Below are 20,736 nucleotides of genomic sequence, written 5' to 3'. Positions count from 1 at the left end.
CATATACAAAGTGATGGCAACATTCCCACCCCCAATAATTCAACAGCCTCTTTTTCCTGTACTTCGAGCAGTTGTTAAATTACTAACGTAGTTGTTAAGTGAATCTGGCTTCCTTATTGATTGTCAAAAGGTTGATCACATGATCCTGGGACATACAACCATCATAAACACATGCCAGTCACCAAATACCTGAATTTGATCACCTAACTATGGGAATGCTGTAAGGGTCATAAGTGTGAAAAACAGTTATAAGTCACTTTTTAAATTGCCATTGTAACTTCAAATGGTCAGTAAACAAGTGATTATAATTCATGGATAGCCTGCAAACACAGTATTTGTTTTCAGTATAATTTTCTGAAATTATAAACACTCTAGTGTGTTATTTTATTTTTATAGTTGTAATTACAATTATGAATAGGTTGTTTCACTTTATTGTCATGCTGGTTTTAGTTCTGAGCACATTATGTTGAAGAATGATATATGATGTATAGCATACTGGGGGAGGAGTATGAAAAGTAGAAGGTAACACACTGTTTTATTGTTGCATTCAGTCTTCTAAAAATGCTAAGCCTGTTATAATAAACAAAGGACACTCTATACATGCTAAGGAGAAATTTATGCCAGTCAGGGAACTGAACAGAAAATTGTTTTCTTTCCTCCTTCCTTCATCAGAAATCCAGATAAGATTCTCACTCTTCTTTCAACTGTTCAGATTCACTGCTCTATTGCTCTTGGTTAATTTTTCTTTGTGTGAAAAGATTTATGTTTTCCTGCCTGCTTAAGGTATGAGCTACGAAGGACAGAATCTGCCTGGCTAATAGCCAGGTCCATAATCAACACTTTCAGTTTTTCCATCACTCCTGGATATAAGCCTAGAGACACACCTAACAAAAATCCAGGTGTGGTTGCCATGATTTCACCTGGCATAGGCGGGACAGGGCTACCATTAAAGGAATAGCACCCTCAAGGCACTGAGATTTGTTCACACTTTCTTTTTGCCACACGTTGGAGGCTGAGGGCAACAGAGAAAACAGCAGCCACGGAGTTTAGGTAATGGAGAAATTATTTTCTTTTTCTTTTCTTTCTGCTTGCAATCTGCTTTCTCCTGTTCTTCATCGTGGCTTGTCACATTTCACTTCTGCATTTAACAGATAGTATACCATTTCTGTCTAGTAATGATATAAAATCAAGTTAAATGAATTGTAATCTGCAATATCCCTTATTTAAAGTATTAGCTTTTGTTGTTCAGTAGGGGAAAACATATGACACATTTTCTTTATGAGGGATGTTTTGAATTCAGAGATTTAAAAAGCACACTAAAATAAATCTTAGCTGAATGTTTCTCCTTGAAGAAGATCCAGCATTAATTCTATATTGTACAAAAGCAGTATATAAAAATTGCTTTTATATTTACTAGACCTAGACATTTCTTGAACATGCAGGTGCCATTTACCTGGGTCAGAAGTGTCATTTTTTTTCAGACAGTACTTGTAAAACATTTGGATAATACTGATTCATATGCATTAAAAAGTGAAGCAAGTTTCAATGTGTATGTTGAATGTGCGTAGAGGACAAGTGGAATCTTAATGTCTTGTAACATGGATTCCCTTAACATAAGACATTTAATGAGTGTCAGTGTTTCTGCTCTAGCAATTTGTAGTATCATCCAGCCTTCATTGTAGTATTGTAAAGCCATTAGTGGTACTTTATGTTGTCAAGCCTATTGTGTAATTTGTACTTTCACAGGATGACATAAAGTCTTAGATGATATCACTTGCCCATTTTGATTTTACCATATACTCACTGATTCCCTTACTAAACTAGCAAAGGTAGAAATTGAGGTTTAGAGCATTTTACCAGTAGAATATAATCATTCCAATTTGTTATAGTGGTGTATGATTTTTTCTTTAATCATAACTTCAAAATATTTTAGCACCAATTAAAATATCAGTTTAAAAAGTGGTAAAATTATGCTCTGCAAAGCCATTGGTGAATGTATACTGATCAACGAATGGTCATACCTTCCCTCCTTTTCCTTCATCATGCATCAACAGCAGAAGACTAGTTAGTGGGCAGAATTAATACAAACTTTTGATGATACTAAGCAAAGTTTCTCTATGTGTGTACCTGTTTCTATTTAACATACAATTCAATTGAGGTGAACATTTGTTCAGGTTTTAATTCTAGTGCAATCCTTTCAAACCAGGTGGTTTTCCAAATACATTAACATATGGACCAGGAGATACTACATCTGGATGGACCATTTAAGGAAATTTGTATTGGTAGTTCTATTTTTCCCTTTTCTCTTGAAATTGAAGTGCAGAGTGGTATTTACTGGTTCTCCGAACTACTCAAAATTTCCAGTACCAATTCTCCAGAACTGCTGAATACCACCTCTGCCTTGCATATAAAAACATTAACATGGAATTTATAACACGTAGACTAATAAATGTAGTCTCCTTCCAGAATCAAGCCTGACTCCTGGACAGATCAATACAGTGTTTTTGGCTCCCATTCAGTCTTCTGGATTTTTTTTTTTTACTTCCCAGTCTAGCCTAGAGCCTTGGGGTGATCTCCTGTCTAAATGCAAACCAAATCCAGACCTGCTTAATTTTTCCAGACCTCCTTAGCTTTTTCAAGAACAGCCAAGGACAGTTAAAAGCTGCCACCTCTATTCTATTGCCAGGATCTGATCAAAATTCTCAGACAGTACAGTCCGTAGCAAGCTATTGCATGCAACTCTCTATATAAGGCAGATGATCAATTTTTGAGGGGCTGGTAGGAGGGGATGGAGGAAAAAGGAATAAATTGGAAAGGAGCAAGTTTAAAAGTTTGGCCCTCTCCCACCCTCACCTCAACTCTTGTCTGTTTAGCACTACGTATGTAAAAAGGCATGAGGATTATGGACGGCCCTGAAAATGTACAGGTTAGCTTTTCAGAGGAAGAGAACAAAAAGGAATTATCTGTTCTTGGCCAACTGTTATATAATTCCTGGGACATCATGTTCTGTGTATTTCTCAAAATTTTACATTTACCTCAGTCATCAGCCTTCAAAGTAGTTAGTCAACTACTGCCAGTCACAACATGTCTATCAAAAGCTTCTCCACTATGGAGGAACTATACCCAAACCATCACTAATTCATCTGCTCCTGAAGAACATGCCTAAGTATCTATTTTTTAAAAAAATCTAAATATCATCATTAGATTTCTCTTACATTATAATGAAGATATTGCAAAGCTCAAGGGGGCAAAGCGGTAAAGCAATAATGCATACTGTGAAATTGATCAGGGAAATTGATCAGGGTAGGAAATTGATATAGGGTAGTTGTGACCGATTGTGCTTCTGTCTTTGTATATTGATATATCCTATCTTTGTATATTGATGAATCAGCTTTATGTTTTCTGTGCTGCTTCTGCACTTCTAAAAATATTTTTTCCTTCTATGAGTATTATTTTATAAACTTTCCACATCTACTATTTGCTTACAAGCTATTATACAATCTATGAGGTTTAATGTTTAAATTTTGATCTATCCATCAAGGCCTGTCTTAATTCCTCTGGCCCCTAACTCTTGCCCTTTGGGATTTCCTTGGGTTTTGATTATAAATGTAACCTAATGTCTTTGCAATACAGCAATTCTATTGACTATAGATAATTCTCCCATGAAGTCATGATATAATAATTAACAGAATTTTTTTTTGTCTATAATAAAGGAAAACAGCTGCTTTTTTCTTTATTTCCATTTCTCTTAGGAACATACATAGATGCAATAACTATAAAACAAAAGCAATATAAAAAACATAAAACAGCAACATTTAAAAGCCCAAATAAATAAATTTTGAGCAGCTATCTTATTTTGAGAATTTAAAAAAAGTCTTCCTAAACTTTGTAACTTCTCTTATGTATACACTTAAGACAGAATCCCAATAGTGGTTTGTTTCATAATACTGGCCTCGATATGAATAAAGTAAAATAGAATAAAATGCCTCATTAATGATCAGTGGATCCATGGCAGGACTTGCAAGCAATGAGATGCCTCTCCTAACAGCAGGGAGAGGACTGTAGAGGGACAGACAATCCCCTTAATAACTTGGACCTAAGCCATATAACAGTTTATACAGTGTGAGCATCCTGAATAGGATTGGGAGGCAATCAATTATAAAGGGAGCTGTTTCAATACAGGGGTAATGGAAGACCCCAAAGAAGCAGTACTTATCACATGCAATGCAGTGTTCTTAGCTGACTGCAGTTTCCGGGGTATCTTGAAGTGTCACCTTATGAAGAGTCTATTTCCATAGATCTATCCTAAAAATAACAGGGCTTGAGTTCCTAGAGTGAAGTTTCTGTTTTTCAGGTACAGAAATCTGAAAACTCCTAAAAAGCTCTCTTACTTTTGAAAGTATGTGACTGTCCACTGGATCTGGACTCTGGATCCAGGAGATTCTTTGACAAGCAATTCTGTTCCATAAAAGGAATTGTAACTCCATAATGAACAGATTTATCTGTTGAATTGCATACCAGTTCCCAGAGTCAATCACAATTTTGTCTTACTGGAGTTCAGGTTCATTTACTGCTAATTTTGCTGTGACAATCCTTTCCTGCTGCACGTATTCATGACTTAAATATTCTGAACTAAGTTCATGGAACAGTTGCATGGTGGTCATTCAAAATCTAAAACAACCTACACTAAAATGCAATTAAAAGTTATTTTAGAGGCTTGGGGAAATAGGAAGTCATTCCCCTAGTGTTAAAATGATGCTAGTTGACATCTTTGAGAAGGGAATTTTCTAGACAGTTGCCACCACAGAAAAGCTCAACCCTTTATAAAGCCCACCTCATCTCCAGGTGCAAGGACTTGGAGAGGATTTAAGTAGATGATCTTAAGATCCAGGTAGAACATTTAGGAGAAGGCGCTTCTTCGGGTATCCTGGACTAAACTGAATAAATAAAAAAATTAGTATAATATGTTTATTTTAATCAGTCACAATCATTCTAAACTAACAAACTATTTTCAAAAGCAGCTCCATGAAGAGCACTTTGCAAAAATCAGCTGGGAAGATACCAGAGCATAAACGTTGTAAGTCTGCTTCTCTCCACATAATGTCACAAATAGTAAATCAGCCAAAGATGATAAAAGGCACATGGTTCCACCAACACCATCTGAGTGATAATGGAGAATCTAGGACCACTTTTGAAACTGTAAACTTGCTGCTTTCAGGAAATTGCAGGCCTCTCTGGAACTCAGCTGGTATCATCCACAAACGGTATCTCTCTCTTTTATCTGGGTTGAGCCTCACTTTACAGGCCATTTCTGTGCTTATTTTGGATCTGAAACCAGACTACAAAGCATCAGGGTAAATAATTTTGCCTAAGATCTCCTGCAACTTCGATACACTTCCCTCCCTACCTGCTTGACTAAAAATTGAATATGGAAACAGTTGAAATAGACTTGAGTCCAAAGATGGCTCCTTAAGCAAGAATGTTCCCACCACAACCTTGGTATGGATAACAGTCCTGGCAGTCATCTCAGAACACTATGATTTTTCCTTTTGTTGACTTTTCCTTTCAGTCTGTATAACTTCTGTTTTAACATTCTCCTATTTAATATAATATTGCAAAAACAGTGAGAGATCCTTCCTTTAAAACTCTTAACAAAGAGATAATATGCAATTTTAAAAAGTCAAATAGCAGACACATAATGGAATCTTAAATTCCCAAAACTTAAGGGGAGGAAATATGATAACTTTAACACTTTCCTCCCTGTAGCATTAATTAAAAGTAATTCTTCAAATCCATTTTGGCAGAAAATGCATTGGTGCAAATAATTCCTATTCTTAGAATGTATTTGTGAACTATTTTCTTTCCCTCTCCCTCCTCCCTTCTCTGAGATTAAAATGTACTTCTTTCTGTCTCTTTTAAGGTCCTATGCACAGGGGACGTTTTGATAAATGAATCAGGACCCAACTAAAGTTTACAGGTATTGGCAAAATTGGAATCAAGCACAACGTAGAGTCAGGAAGACTTAATACCTTCAGGATGTCAAAAGTCATCCCAAATCATGTGGTACGGGTTGGGCAGACAGTGTGCATTTCACCCAAAGAAGAGCATACCTGTTTGCAGCACCCAAATGATGGTTTGTCCTGTCACACATTGCCAATGCAGTGTTTTTATTATACAGTGGAAGGCTGGGACAGGAAGAATTTGTTGGCTCAAACCCAAGGAAGTTCACCAACTAATAAATCTGTTAAATCTACTGTAATAGTCACACCTATGCCCTCTCAACTTTGTGAGGACAAATATCAGCAGGAAGAACCAACAGGTCCAAATGAAGACAGCTATCCAGCCTCTCCTACTTTGGATATATCTATTGAGAACTTGAACCGCTTGATCTTGGAAATTGACCCAACTTTCAAGCCACTCCAACAGCCGACCCAGGCAGACAGTCTCCTCCAAACTGTCCCCCAAAGCAACACCAGTACAGTAGCAAAGCATGAACCTGATACATCAGGTAAGATATGGAATCCTTCAAACCATAAGAGATCACTCTAAAAATAATTCCTTTTCCCACTGTTTAGATATTTTAGGCTTATAGAGTTGAAAATGAGTGCAGAGAATTCAGAAAGCTGCACCACTTCCTTTTAAGCCCTGAAAATTTATATGAACAATCAAGACCAGTAGAAAGTGGAAGCCACTGCAATGAATGTGCAATTTCTTGCATTAAAAATGGATGATCCTGGAGACTCTTAGATGCAACTAATAAAAACACATCAAAGCATATATGTTTTTTCACACTTAATGGATTTTGTCTGAAAAGGAAAATTATGGCAGATAGGTGAAGGGGGGGTTACAAATTGAGACTTTGTTGCTTTGGCAATCCATTGAATTCTACAGCTAATATCATGTAGTAAAAAAAGATCATGTAGTAAAAGTTGTCATTCTACCAAGGACTATGTATGAAGGACTCAAACTCTGCTACCCTCATTTAATGAGACATAGAATGACTGTTCAGTCATATGCTGGCAATCTTTTAATCCATCAGCTGCCACAAAACTGTCTGGATATTATTTGCCTTAAGTTGTTTATAAAAATACTTCAGATAAGACAAAAGATCTAGCTTTTGTCCAGATACACAATGCCCATCATCAATTTTTCTGTAACAGTAATAATAAAGTTTCTTCATCTGCTTTCACTAAGCAAAATTAGTTTCCAGTGCTGGAATCCAAGCTGCATGACTACAATTCTCATTCCAGTTGAACAGACCAAGTAGTCATTTTCAGCCTATCTATCCCGACCAGTAGCCAAATCCTTAAGGCAAGGTAGGAAAATAAGCATGACTCATAGTGCCATGTTAGAGTTTGTACTTTGGCATAGTTTTGGGAATGCAGAATGCCTGCAGATGACATCATTTGCTAGGGTGTGCAGCTAAACAGCTAAATTGGCTTGCACTGCAAATATATGCAGTGATTACCTAAAAAATATCACGGACACAGCCACTTCTTTATAAGTGCTTTGGGCAATATACGTACATACTATTTATAAAAGATGAAACACGTTTATATGTTCAACTTAGGACTCTGTTCTTGAGAATCCTGCCTAATATATGAAACAGATCAAGATCAAGTTTGACTGATATGTCTTTGAAGGTTTTTGAAATCAATATGTTTTAAAGCTGCCTGATTCCAAACTGAATTATTGATCCTTCTCGGTCAGTATTCACATAGAGTCATAGCAGTTAAGCAGATTTCTGACAGCAACTTTTGCCACTTCAAACTGCAGCTGTTAGGGATTAACCTTTGCATATACATAATGTGATCTACTGTTGAGCTATTATCCTTTTTTAATGTGGGTGCTAAGTAAGACAGGAAAGGAAAGGGATGATGTGTTCATGTGTTCTAATTGAATTACAGGTCATTTGTCCCTTGAAAACAAAATCAATGACGTCTCTTTGTAGATCAAAATGTGTAAAACCCACATTGGCGCATAAGAGCAATCCATTAGGAAAGCTACGTATCTCTTATTTTTCTTTGTATTCTTTCTTCAAAAATCATATCCATATAAAAGTTTCTTATATGTGTATTATATACATCTAGTTATATTACATATTTTAAAATCTAAATGTGTCTAGAGTGGTTTTCTTGCAATATCAAATTTAAATGAAAAATCTTTAAATGATTTTTACAAATTTATGTCGAATCTTTTCTAAAACCAAATGCTAGGGAAAGTACTGGCAGCATTAGAAGTAATATAAACTCACCTTTTTGCTTTGAAATGCAGTTCCAGGTTAGAAAAACATTTGAATGCATATTTACTAATTGTATAACACATATTGGTAAAGGTCAATATGAGATCACTGCTTGATTGGAGTCAAAACTGTGCAAGGAGAAGGCCTTGTGCAGTCTCCTTAAACTTGTATCTAATATGTTCTTTGGAAGTAACCAGATGTTTCTCATTTGCTGTTAGAACAGGCAGGAAAGGAGAACAACTGAAGCTTGCATCCCCACCCTTTTATACAGGTGCCAACAAGTAATGGACTCATTGACATTAAGCTTGCTTGGATGACTCTACAAAGCACATTGTTGGGAGGGCTCTTTGACTTCCAGGTCTGGCTAGAAGGTTATCTGCACCTGGAAAAAAAGATCTTGAAAATGGTGTTTATCCACCTAGATCAGTGGCGTCAAACTCGTGTCGTCAGGGTGGTGTCACATGACATATCGGGACTTTTTTCCTCTTTACTAAACCAGGTGAGGGCAGGGCCAGCACATGACGCATCTGGCCTGCAGGCTGTGAGTTTGACACCCCTGATCTAGATAAATATCTCCAGTATACTTGTGCTGGAATGAATGACCAATCATGAGCATATATAAGATTGTCTCACAATGTATCAGACAAATGCTGTATCTGCATGTTCCAGCTTTGTTCCCGCACTAATGATTGTTCTTTGGGGAAAAGACAGGTTATACACTAACTTGAAAGTAGATGTTGTAATAGAAATGGTAATAGGGTTTTAAAACTCCCAGAATTCTTAGCCATATTTCTACCATGTTCCATAGTCAAGCTATGGAAGGCTGATCTCTGTACCAGCAGTTATGATGGAGCTGGACCATTAATCTCTGCCAGTCAGTCTGCCAGCTCTCAATGATAATGTGTATAGTCCAAAATCTCTGTAAGGTTAGAACTCCCTTCTTTCTTGGTCTGCCTTCAGTAGACAACCCAGTATCCCTCAACTGCTTTGAAACTACTGCCACTGCCACTGCCATTCTCACAGTCCCAGCAAGTATGGTCATGGAGGATGATAACTAAAATGCAGAACATTTATTTATTATTTGATTTTTAATCCCACCATATAGCAATAGCACTTAGACTTATATACTGCTTTATAGTGCTTTACAGCCCTCTCTAAGCGGTTTACAGAGTCAGCATATTACTCCCAACAGTTTGGGTCCCCATTTTACCCACCTCAGAAGGGTGGAAGGTTGAGTCAACCTTGAGCCTGGTGGGATTTGAACTGCCAAACTATAGGCAGCTGGCTGCAGAAGTAGCTTGCAGTACTGCACTCTAACCACTGCGCCACAGAGGCTCCTGTATATATTGTACACATATATTACTGTTATGATATGATTAGCACAGTATAGCATAGAATAGCATAGCATAGCAGTATATTAATGTAAACTAATGCAATTCAATACAATATAATACAATGGGTGGTATGCATCTTCTTCAATCTCAAGCCCTCTACCAGAGGCCTGCAAACTTGAAGGTTCAGCACAATATCTTAGCTGTTTTCTCCCATCTTCTGTACAGAAAGCTCTGATATTTTTCCTGGGATCTGTTGGAGCCACTCTCCCAACTTAGGAGTCACAGCTCTGAGTGGTCCTACCACCACTGTCCTCTACTTTTCACATCCTCTCCAGTACCCCATTAGGCCCTGATACTTCTCTCCTAATATCCTTTTTTTTTTCTTGGACACTAAGATTTCTAGCATTCTTTTTCACACAGGACTTTTCATTAATTCCACAAGTAAAATCTCTCATCACTCTTATATTCATCATATGAAGGGCATACTTTCCCAAGGTTTCTATCATGTTAGTTCATTTGTTAATTTTGATTATCCCTCCCCACCCATATGCTGCTGGTGATAAGGTATTGACATACATTAAGTACTAGTATTTAAAATCTGCTTTTATATATCTGTTGCTTTGTAAATATAGTGAAGAAGTTTACATATTGTCTATGGAGAAGCATAAAAATGATTTAGAACTGTTGAACCTAAATGATTCTAATTGATTTTGTGGCTCTTGCAGTTTGTCTTATTTTCTCTTCTTGTTTTTACCAGACATAAAATATATTGAAATGTCACCAGGCAAAACCAAGTATCAAGAGTCTTGGCAGAGCTCAAGGAGTCCTTCCAGCACTCCATTTTCTGTGTCTTCTCCAAAACGGGGTCATTTATTTCCACTTGGAGGCAACCTTGGCTATAACTGTGATGCTGTTGGTAATATTTCTGGAAATGTACAGCATTTCTCCCCTACAGGAAGGCAGTCACCAACTTGCATCCAAGTATCAGAGAGTATCTCCATTCCACAACGAGATCAGAAGAACTTTGCATCCTATGGTTCAAATTCTTCTCTAGCTTCCTCTCCGGGCATTCTGCAGCTCAGGAGAATGGCACAGAGATGCAGTGAGGCATCAGTGCTTTCAACAAGTCCTGGATCAGACACCAGTTACATTTTTGGAAGGTAAATGCACTCTTAAAAAAGGGATTATCCTGTGTGATTGCTTCACATTTCTCTGTAGTTGAATATCATTGCCTGAACTACTTTGCAGTGCTGGTTTACAAGACCAATACTCAAATACAGCTCATCAGTCTGGAACCCACATTATGTATCTGATATTAACACAGTTGAGAAAGTCCAGAAATATTTCACAAAAAGAGTTCTACACTCCTCTACTCGTTGCAGAATATCTTATGCCACCAGACTCAAACTTCTAGACCTAGAAAACCTAGAACTACGCCGCCTTTTGTCCGATCTAAGTATAGTATATAAAATCATATATTGCAATGTCCTATATGTCAATGAATGCTTCAGCTTCAATCATAACAATGCAAGAGCAAGCAATAGATACAAACTCAAGGTTAATCACACCAGACTTGATTGCAGGAAATACAACTTCAGCAACAGAGTCGTCAATGTCTGGAATACTCTACCTGACTCTGTGGTTTCTTTCCCAAACCCAAAAACTTTAACCTTAGACTTTCTACTATTGACCTCACCCCTTTCCTAAGAGGTCTGTAGGGGGCGTGCATAAGCGCACCAACGTGCCTACTGTCCCTGTCCTATTGTTTCTTTTTTATTTTTATCCATTTCATGTATTCATAACTATGTTTATCCTTATACCTATTATCTTGTAAGTGATTGATACATCAAATAAATTAAAAAAAAAAAAGAACAGAATAACAGAGTTAGAAGGGACCTTGGAAGTCTTCCAGTTCAATTCTCTGCCCAGGGAGGAAACCCTATATCATTTCAGACAAATGGTTGTCCAATCTCTATCAGGCAGGAAGGTGAAAGGAGGAGAAAAAAATGTATAGCAATAATGGCAGGAGAAAATGTTAGCAGACAGTGATGAAAAACCCAGTCAGAACAGAACATTGCCCTCAAAAGACACTGTGGCCTGGTCACACTACCTCTAATCCAGCAGCAATTGTGCACATTTAAAGATGGTGGCTGGAAAAGATGACTGGGAAATGACAGGAGAAGTGACAGGAGAAAGTAGGTTTTGCTTACATACTTGTTTGGTAAGGGAAAGTGCATTTCAAGGTAGCTGCTATGTTATTTTCTTCGGGCATAGGCAGATATTTAACTCCTCTGCATCCCTCACTATGTCAAAATAACTAATAATCGCTTTTGTAAAATCAAGGTTAGGAAATGCAAGGAGACAAATCAATGCCCACCTAAACAAATCCACTGTTTTTCCTCACCCCAGGACAAAAGAGTGCTTAGAGACTCATTTGCTATTGAACACATTCTCCTGTACAGTGTTATTTAGTCTTCACAGAAATCCATAGTGTCTGTTACAGCAGAGTCTTTAAAAAAGGTCCCAGGAAGTAAATCAGAAACACGAATTTGACTTTCCACACTGGATTCAATGCAGGAATTCAAATAAAAGAATTCCCTATAGATTTAGTGAGCATATCCACTTCTCTAGGAATTTATTTCTGCAGCCAAACACTTCAACTGTTTGAGTTTCTTTCCTAACATCCAAGTGGAATCTGCCTTCCTATAACTTCAGGCTATTATTTGGTTTCTCACATTCAGGAACAATACAGAACAAAACTAAATATTTTCTTGATATATTCTCGTCCTTGAGCAAAGGGGCTGGACTAGAAGACCTACAATGTCCCTTCCAGCTCTATTCTGATTGATTCTGATTGACTGATGATGCCCCATTAGTTGAGGAATATCATCAAAATGTGCCCTCCCCGAATAAATATCATCCAGCTCCACTTGTTTCCATTTAGAATTTTGAAAAGATGGGTGTTTTTTAAAAACAAACAAACAAACAAATCACTAATTAGCTGGTTGTGGGCAGATAGAACAGCGCAGAGGTGGTATTCAGCAGGTTCTGACTAGTTCTGGAGAACCAGTAGCGGAAATGTTGAGTAGTTCGAAGAACCGGCAAATACCACCTCTGACTGGAGATTTTACAGTATCTTTCCCCTGCCACCCGCACAGAACCGGTAGTAAAAAAATTTGAATCCCACCACTGGAACAGTGGTTTTATCTAGATGAGTTTCAATTCTTCTTTTAAAGCCAAACTTTAAATTGGGAAGGCATACAACATTAGAGAGTTCTAAACTCTTGTGTACCTAGCATGCATGATTTGCTCCCATATGGATATTTAGAAGTAACAGTAGTAGAACCCTAGTCCTTTCTAACTTTTCTATGTTTTCTTCCCTCTGTTGCAGCAGCAGCAGCCAATCATTGTCCAACCATGAACCTGACACACCTCTAACCAGGTCAATAGGGAGCCCTTCCTCTGTTGAATCCCTGACAGGATGTTATGCTCCATCCAATAGCTCTGGTTCTTCCTACCACAGAGCCACATGCTCCCAGAAAGAGAATTCTTCTCTAACTCAGCCATACCAGAAGGGACAAACCGGAACCTACACCCACTCTCTTTTATCTGTTACAAATCCCCCACTCCCAATCCCTATAGTGCTCATCAATGGTCTCCCAGAAGAGAATGAGACAGCTATTAAGCTTTCCAGGGGCCACTCCAGTTCCTTCAAAGATAAGATGCCCAGGACCAATTCCAGCAGTTTTTCAGGAGTTAATGATTTAAACAATTCCTATTCTGACAATTCAAGTTTCTCCACTTCATCTCTGGAAGGTAAGTTGTTCCATCTCTAGGACTGAAAGTTCACATCTTTCTTTATTTCCAATTGGGCTGCAAAAGAATCCTTTATTTTAAAAATTGGGAAGGCATACAACTTTTTGCAAAAAAAACGACCTTCCCCAGGTCATGTAATATGTGGTTCACACAATCAGAATTGCAATTCCTTCCCCAGCTGACATGGATGTTGGTAAGAATTCGGGAAGCTGAGGTCCACACATCTAAAAAGTACCAATCTAGAGGATGTGTGAAATAAAATTTCCCTGCTGTAAGAAGTAGAGGAAGTAATCCAAACTGAAAACAGCAGTCTGCCTGCTCATGCAAAAATCAGGGAATAAGGCCAATCTGTATATTATCCAAGCAAAGCATCTGTACAATCAGCCTGGTAAAGTTTCCTAAATTGACCACATTTTCCCTATTTGTTAATTCACTGCCCTTCCTTTTCTTCGCCTGTCAGCCTTTTGAAGTATTTCTAGAAACTTAGTGATGGAAAAAGCACAAATTAAGAGGAAGCAAATTCATTTCAGCACACCCTTTTTCCTTATATCTTCCATCTGACAATCAGTTTGAGAAGGAAGCTAGGGGTGAATACTAGTATGAGAAATGGACTTCCCTTGCTTTCTCATTTTCATACATGCTTCTCTCTGCTACCCTCTGAACAATATCACCTCAGTCAAGGAGGAGGGAGTAGTTGCAGACTGGTTATATCTGCATCCTCTTTCCAAAAAGTAGGACTATCAGAAAAACAAAGTCGCTGATCAGGGACATCCAATCAATAATTCATCTAGAATGGCATATTGTTGCTTAACAGAACCAGATGTTCTAAGAACATGTAGTCACTGTGTTAATATTAAATCCTGACATGTAATGTTGGGGTTTTGAATGTTTGCTAGGAAATCTAATTAAACAGTGTTTACTTTTGAGGGAGAGGAGGCCGGTACAAAATCCAGCAGCTGGGTCCAAAACAGCAACATTGATTTAACATTCTGGCATGCGATTTGAGGAGATTCTGTTTGGGTATTCATTAGAGTCCCTGAATATAAAAATTGTGTATTTAGCTATCACAACGAAGCAGTCTCTTTTAAAATTAGTTTTGTCACCATGCAAAAGAAATAACTTTTCTAGCCTTATAAAAGTCCGATGTGATAATTACCCTCTGAACATTCACAAAGGGTGTCCCCCCAAAAAACTCTCTCACAATGAAAGTTATAATGAAGTGAGGGAAGCAATATTACATGCAACGTATGTAAACATAGAATGTGGCTTTCATTATATATTCATTGAAGCATCTTGATTATTTTTAACCCCTTTCCCAGATACCATTGCCTTAATTGCAAAAGAAAATCAAAGGAAATTCAATTAAGTCATTTCTAACTTGCTGTCTGGATTTCAATAAACCTAGGATCACTGGGAATTTGAAAGGAATTTGGATCTCTTCCACTATATCAGTGTGACCCATCCATTTCAGTATTTGTAATCTGAAACGGATGGACAACACCGGGATAATCTCTTTTTCCTCTCCGGCTTGCCTTCATTTATTTTATAAAACCTCCCTCAAAATTTTTTAAAAAACCTCTATGATGAAAAAAAAAGAAAATTTCTGATTTTTCTAATCACTTTTCCTTAACCTTTTTTTTTAAAACTTAGATATATGTATGACTTTTTTTTAATGCAGGGTATTCCAAAGAAGCCCAGACAACTATGAAGTTTGTGATGGACACCTCTAAATATTGGTTCAAACCCAGCATCACAAGAGACCAAGGTAATCTAAAGAGCAGCAGGCAACAATATACAAAATGACGGAAAGGCAAGAAAGCTAAAAGACTAAGAATGTGACTTGATTCAGACACAGAGATAAATATGATTGTTACATGAATGCGCTGCCTGAGCTGATATCTCTCAGAAAGGAGTTGTATTAGTTTTTATGGATTCATGGTGTTGTACAGCTTTTTAATACATATTATTCCCCTTGGAAAGCAAGCTAGAAATACTTCCAAGATCCATTTCAGAAAAAAAGAAGTTGCTGGCAGCTCTGTTAAAGGCTTCATTTTACAATATTGGACTGAACAACGCTACAGGCGTCTTATATCTTAACAAACATGCTTTTGGGGGGAAACAAAAAAAGGATAATTATTCTGTCCTTTCATGGCTGTGTTGTTAAATGATAACATCACAGGGATGTGTTGCTGGGATGGCCCATGGGATGGGATCCTTGGCATTTAATCCACAACTTCAAATCCAACAACTAACTTTTTACTTTACTTTTCCCCATAAGTGTGGTTAAAGTACAGCAACAGCATCTGTTGCTATACCTAAACCACACCTTTATCTTCCTTCTAGGAGCACATCCATCAAGGCAGAAAATTATAATTACAGGAGAAAAAAAAACCAATAGAAGTCAGCTTCCCTGTGTTTTTTCTCCCTCTATTTTCATACTTTTTCAAGCCATTTTCTTAATGGGCAAAGTGAAAAAGATAGTGAGGAAAGAGTTATGCAACAAAAATAATTTCAGAGAAGCGTGTTTAAAAGAAGTTTCTTCAAGTATTTGGGCTACCAATAGACTACATTAGGAAAGTTGTGTACAAATGCTCCATATCAGTTGTTAACAAAATGCAGTATAGTTTTTAAATTGATCTATTAAAGTCTGTAAAAAAAACCTGAATCAAGTCCATATAGATACAGAAAGGAAAATATATCAGATTTATATTGATTTACATGTCCATTTTGAAGAAGTGGCGACTTGCCAAAAAGGATAAAGGATAACAGATAATCAGAGTTGGAAGGAACCTTATAGGTCATCTAGTCCAACCCCCCACCCAAGCGGGAGACCCTACACCATTTCTGACAAATGGCAGTCCAATCTCTTCTTGAAAGTCTCAAGTGATGGCACTCCCACAACTTCCGAGGGCAAAGTGTTCCATTGGTTGATTGTTCTCACTGTCAGAAAGTTTCTCCTTATTTCCAGGTTAAATCTCTCAGTTGCCATCCATTGTTCCTTATCTGGCCTACAGGTGTTTTAGAAAATAGCTTGACCCCTTCCTCTCTGTGACAGCCCCTCAAATATTGGAAGACCTCTATCATGTCTCCTCTGGTCCTTCTCTTTACTAGACTAGCCAAGCTCAGTTCCTGAAACCATTCGTTGTATGTTTTAGCCTCCAGTCCCCTAATCATCCTGGTTGCTCTTTTCTGTACTTTTTCTAGAGTCTCAACATCTTTTTATAATGTGGTGACCAAAACTGGATGCAGTACTCTAGGTGTGGTCTTACTAAGGCTTTATAGAGTGGTATTAGTACCTCACTTGATCTCGATTGTATTCCTCTGTTAATGCAATTTAGGATTGCATTAGCTTTTCTGGATTCTGCTGCACACTGCTGGCTCATATTTAGCTGGTTGTCCACTAAGACTCCAAGACCCCTCTCATAGTTACTGCTATTAAGCCTAGTTTCACCCAGTCTGTATGTGTACTTTTGGTTTTTCTTGCCTAAGTGTAGGATTTTATTTTTCTCTACATTGAATTTCATTTTTTTAGAAAAGGCCCAGTGCTCTAGTCTGTCAAGATCCACCTGGATCTTGAGCCTATCTTCTTGGGTGATTTAATCCTTTCCCTCTCTTTCTCATTATGGGCATGAAAGCTTTTGGAAACGCAAATGAATGCTTGGAGCATTAAAAAATTGGTAGAATTGTCTCTCAGTTATTTTTCCCTGCCTCAATTTACTGTCTACCTATTTACCTACTTCCTTATGTTTTGAAACTCCAAACTTTGGGACAACTAATTTCTGTAGTAAGATGTAAGTTTCAGCCTTACATATACATATATGCTGCATTCAAATTGAATTGATACCACTGCTCAGAATAATTATACAATTTGTCATCTACATTATTATTTGTAAAGCAAAGCTTCCTTGATAAAGACTGGTATCCAATCACACTCCCATGCTCTGGCATTTTAAGAGATGTTGTCTATATAGCTACTATTTTATCACAGCTATTGTTTAAGCTTTTATTGCACATATTCATGATAAATAAGGCATTTAATTTGTTCTTTCAAGTAATTCCCACAACTTTATTTTGTGAGATGGACCCTATATGCAAAGGCAGTAGTACCAGGCTGTACCTGGGTAAGAAAATTTTCCCAGATATGGGTCTGGTTCTACTGGTTTTATATGTAACTGGTTTATTCCTGTGGGTCTCTGAAAAGGAGAACTTGCAAACTGATGAGCATAAAATAGATAAAGATGTGCAATGTTATTGAGGACAGGCAGTATTTTCTCAGTAGGACCTTCAAGCTGCTCAGTTATTTGAAATATAGAGCCTTTCTAGTCTTATCTCAGGTTATGAAGAGCAAAGAGACTAAGCTGTAAATCAAAATGCTGCTGATTCCAATCTGGCCTCTGTGTGGCCAAATGGCCTTAAGTAAGCTATTATCTTTTTCTGCAACATATGATCACAATATTGGTTTACTGTGAAGGTTGCCAGCTAAGTAGTACATGTGAAATGCTTTGAACACAAGAAACTCTGTTTGCAAAAGATACAAATGATTATTAATCTCTCTTTGTTCTTTGATATGGTGACACTTTGTTCTTTGGGTGTATGTTTTAACAGCCATCCAACTGCTAACAGACGAACCACCAGGTACATTTATTATGAGGGACAGCACATCTTATCCTGGCTCATTTGGCTTAGCCCTGAAAGTCTTCAGCAACAAAGCAGGTACTCAGAATTCCTGTTTCAAACTGCAAAAAGGTGATAATAGAGAGGGGCCAACAGCTGCCTTTTCCTGCCTGATGCTTTCCAGATGTATTTTACTATAAATTGTAGGATTCCCAAGCAATTGGCTGGAAAGTCTGGAAGTTGCAGCTCCAGCGTATTTGGAGGGCACTGCGTTTAGAAAAGCTGCTCTGATGCCAAACTGTTCAGAAACCCCACTTAGGGGATTTTTTATTTAGTCTCCCACTTGCATGATCCCAGTCTGAATACTAACGAGACCTAAACAGGAAGGGGAAAATGGTAGACTCCCAAAATTTTGACAGTTGCAGTATTGGACAACAAGAGAGGCTATTGACTCTCACAGAGAGGCAGCACGTTCACTTCTCCTAAAGACTGATGATGCAACTGCAGCTAATGCAGAGAAGTTCTTTGCATGGCCAAAAGCTCCAAACTCATGGCTGTAGTTAATCATTCAACATATTGCTCACTACATGTTCCCAGTTGCCTCATGGCACACAGTTAAGGAAATTCTGCAAAAATGAAAAACAGAGCTCTATAATTGGTAGAGCACAGCATTTCTGTAAAAGCAAGCAATCATCATTACACGTTTTAGAAATCAAAGCTGAACAAATCTCAAGGTTTTTCTTTCACACAGGAAAACAATGGTGGGGGAAACCCCAGTGGGTAAACCAGCAGAGAAGTGAAAGAGGGGAGGACAGATGACTGATGAGGCGTCCAAAAGAAAAGCAATAGAAAGTTGGCAAATGACCATATTCACAGTCTTTCTGAATCAAGGGCAGTGGGAAGTTCAAGTCAGAGCAAACTTTGCTTCTCACATTGGAAGCAACCTGCAAGATGTCGCAGGGGAAATGAAACAGAAACAAAGCAAACCTGGAGCCTGTCCATGCAAGGATTTCAGGGTAAAGTAGTTGCAAGCCAGGACAAGCAATCTTTCTGTGACTTCAGCATGGGTCAGCTTCAGGGAAGGGAATGCAGCTGAAGGGGAACATAAGCTTCTCTATTAATTAACCATGTGTGCCCCAGTTGAGTTATGAAGCATAGAAGAGATGGGAGTTAATGATCATTGAAAGGAGCAGAGCAGAATGTTCCATATCATTCTGCACAACTTTAAGAGAGTTTCTCCAATTTAGCTCAAATAGGAAAATTTTGCTGAGCGGCGGAAATAATCTATTTAAAACAGAAGGGAGCAGTAAGAGATTGTAAATAATGTGAGCAAGTATTGCAACCTTTGTTTTAATGTTAAAAAATTAATATTTATTTCTAGCATTTAAATTTTGCCCTTCAACATTCCTAGGTTTTGAAAGTTGGGAAAGAGTTTATCATTAAAAATACACTAGAGTAAAACTTTACCATGCCACATTGATGCCTTCTAAATATATTCAACTATATTTCCCATTAGTCCTACCCAGCATGGCCATTGGGAATTGTGGAGTTTATATTCCAACCCATCTGAGGACTCTGTGCTGGAAAAGGCTGCAAAAAATGCACATGTCCTTGTACAAAAAGAGAGAGAGGGGAAACATAGGTTAAAGAATCTCTGCTCGTTTGCTTCTTCTCAATTGTTTTTGGGTTTAAATTGCATTTTCAGGCCAAAAAAGTTTTTTTCTCTGTGATTATTGGATGAACTTTATAGAGAGCATTTTCTGTTGTTGTCATACACTGAAAACGTTCATGATTGTGATAAAGGATCAGGGATCTCATTCTGGCCCCAAATTCTATCATTTGTGGTAAATTATCTTGTAATGTTTAGGACTCCAATTCATTAGCTTTCGTTTGAAATTCAATCCAATTCTCACATTACCGAATTTGCAATCACATAATATTTCTTTAAATAGAGGATTTTAGGAACATGAGAGGCTGTGCATGAGATATTGAGTTTAGTTTTTTTAAATTTTAACTTTCACATCTCTGGAAGAATTCCACTATGAGTCCATCACTGATTTATTATTCAGAAACACTTAGTTTCATGAGCTGAAACTGTTCTCAAAACAATTCTGCTTCTTCATCTGGTTTAGATTTATAATAAAGAATTTCCATAGAACTAAAAGATGATGATAACGGCATCAGAAAATCAGAAAAAATATGTGTGTTATCTATTTCTTCATACAAAACTAGGTTCAGGAATTATATCTTCATTGTCACATATTGTATCTAATAGTAAACATAAACAACACCAAAACCAGAATTAGAGTTAAATAAAGCCTTTAAAAGTCCAATTTTAAAGCTCTTTGGAAAGCTTACAATGTAAAGTATTGATTTTTTTTCTAAGTTGCATTTCAGATTTCTTGGTTTTGTTTTAAAGGAGAAGATGCTGGTAACCACATTAGGCACTTCCTCATTGAGTCTTCTCCCAAAGGAGTGCATCTTAAGGGAACGGAAGAAGAACCCTATTTTGGTAAGATTGTTGGTTTACTTGGTTTCAGCTACTTGTGCTTAAGCTGTGACTGTCTTATATTCATGCATACAGTTATTAGCTGGTGTTGCAGTTAGCTGAGTTTGAGGCAGTTGCATCTGTGTTGCTTTGTGCTCTTAAAAATGTGCCCTGCCCATCTGATTATGCAAGGCAAAGGGAAAAGTTCCCCCTTTCCAATCATGTCCAACTCTAGGGGGCAC

At 37.6% G+C, this 20,736-nt stretch overlaps 1 protein-coding gene across 2 annotated transcripts in view; it reads left to right on the top strand.

Annotated features, from left to right (window-relative positions):
- Nucleotides 1-892: 892 nt before the first annotated feature.
- The window catches only part of TNS4 (tensin 4), a 31,431-nt gene continuing 11,587 nt past the window's right edge, over nt 893-20,736 (top strand). Inside the window, exons 1-7 of one of the 2 annotated variants that reach the window (XM_087916894.1) lie at nt 893-1,050; nt 5,921-6,508; nt 10,334-10,736; nt 12,968-13,392; nt 15,071-15,157; nt 17,998-18,138; nt 20,426-20,518. In XM_087916894.1, the coding sequence (XP_087773020.1) occupies nt 6,037-6,508; nt 10,334-10,736; nt 12,968-13,392; nt 15,071-15,157; nt 17,998-18,138; nt 20,426-20,518 (1,621 nt within the window). In that variant the 5' untranslated portion in view covers nt 893-1,050; nt 5,921-6,036. The remainder of the gene's footprint in view (nt 1,051-5,920; nt 6,509-10,333; nt 10,737-12,967; nt 13,393-15,070; nt 15,158-17,997; nt 18,139-20,425; nt 20,519-20,736) is intronic. The other variant, XM_087916895.1, reaches the window with a different exon arrangement.

Source organism: Pseudonaja textilis, chromosome Z, assembly GCF_049901715.1.
Source record: "Pseudonaja textilis isolate UNSWEBS1 chromosome Z, rPseTex1.2, whole genome shotgun sequence".
Taxonomy (NCBI): Eukaryota; Metazoa; Chordata; class Lepidosauria; order Squamata; family Elapidae; genus Pseudonaja; species Pseudonaja textilis.
The sequence above is the reverse complement of the archived record's forward strand: the minus strand, read 5'-3'. Positions and strand labels throughout refer to the sequence as shown.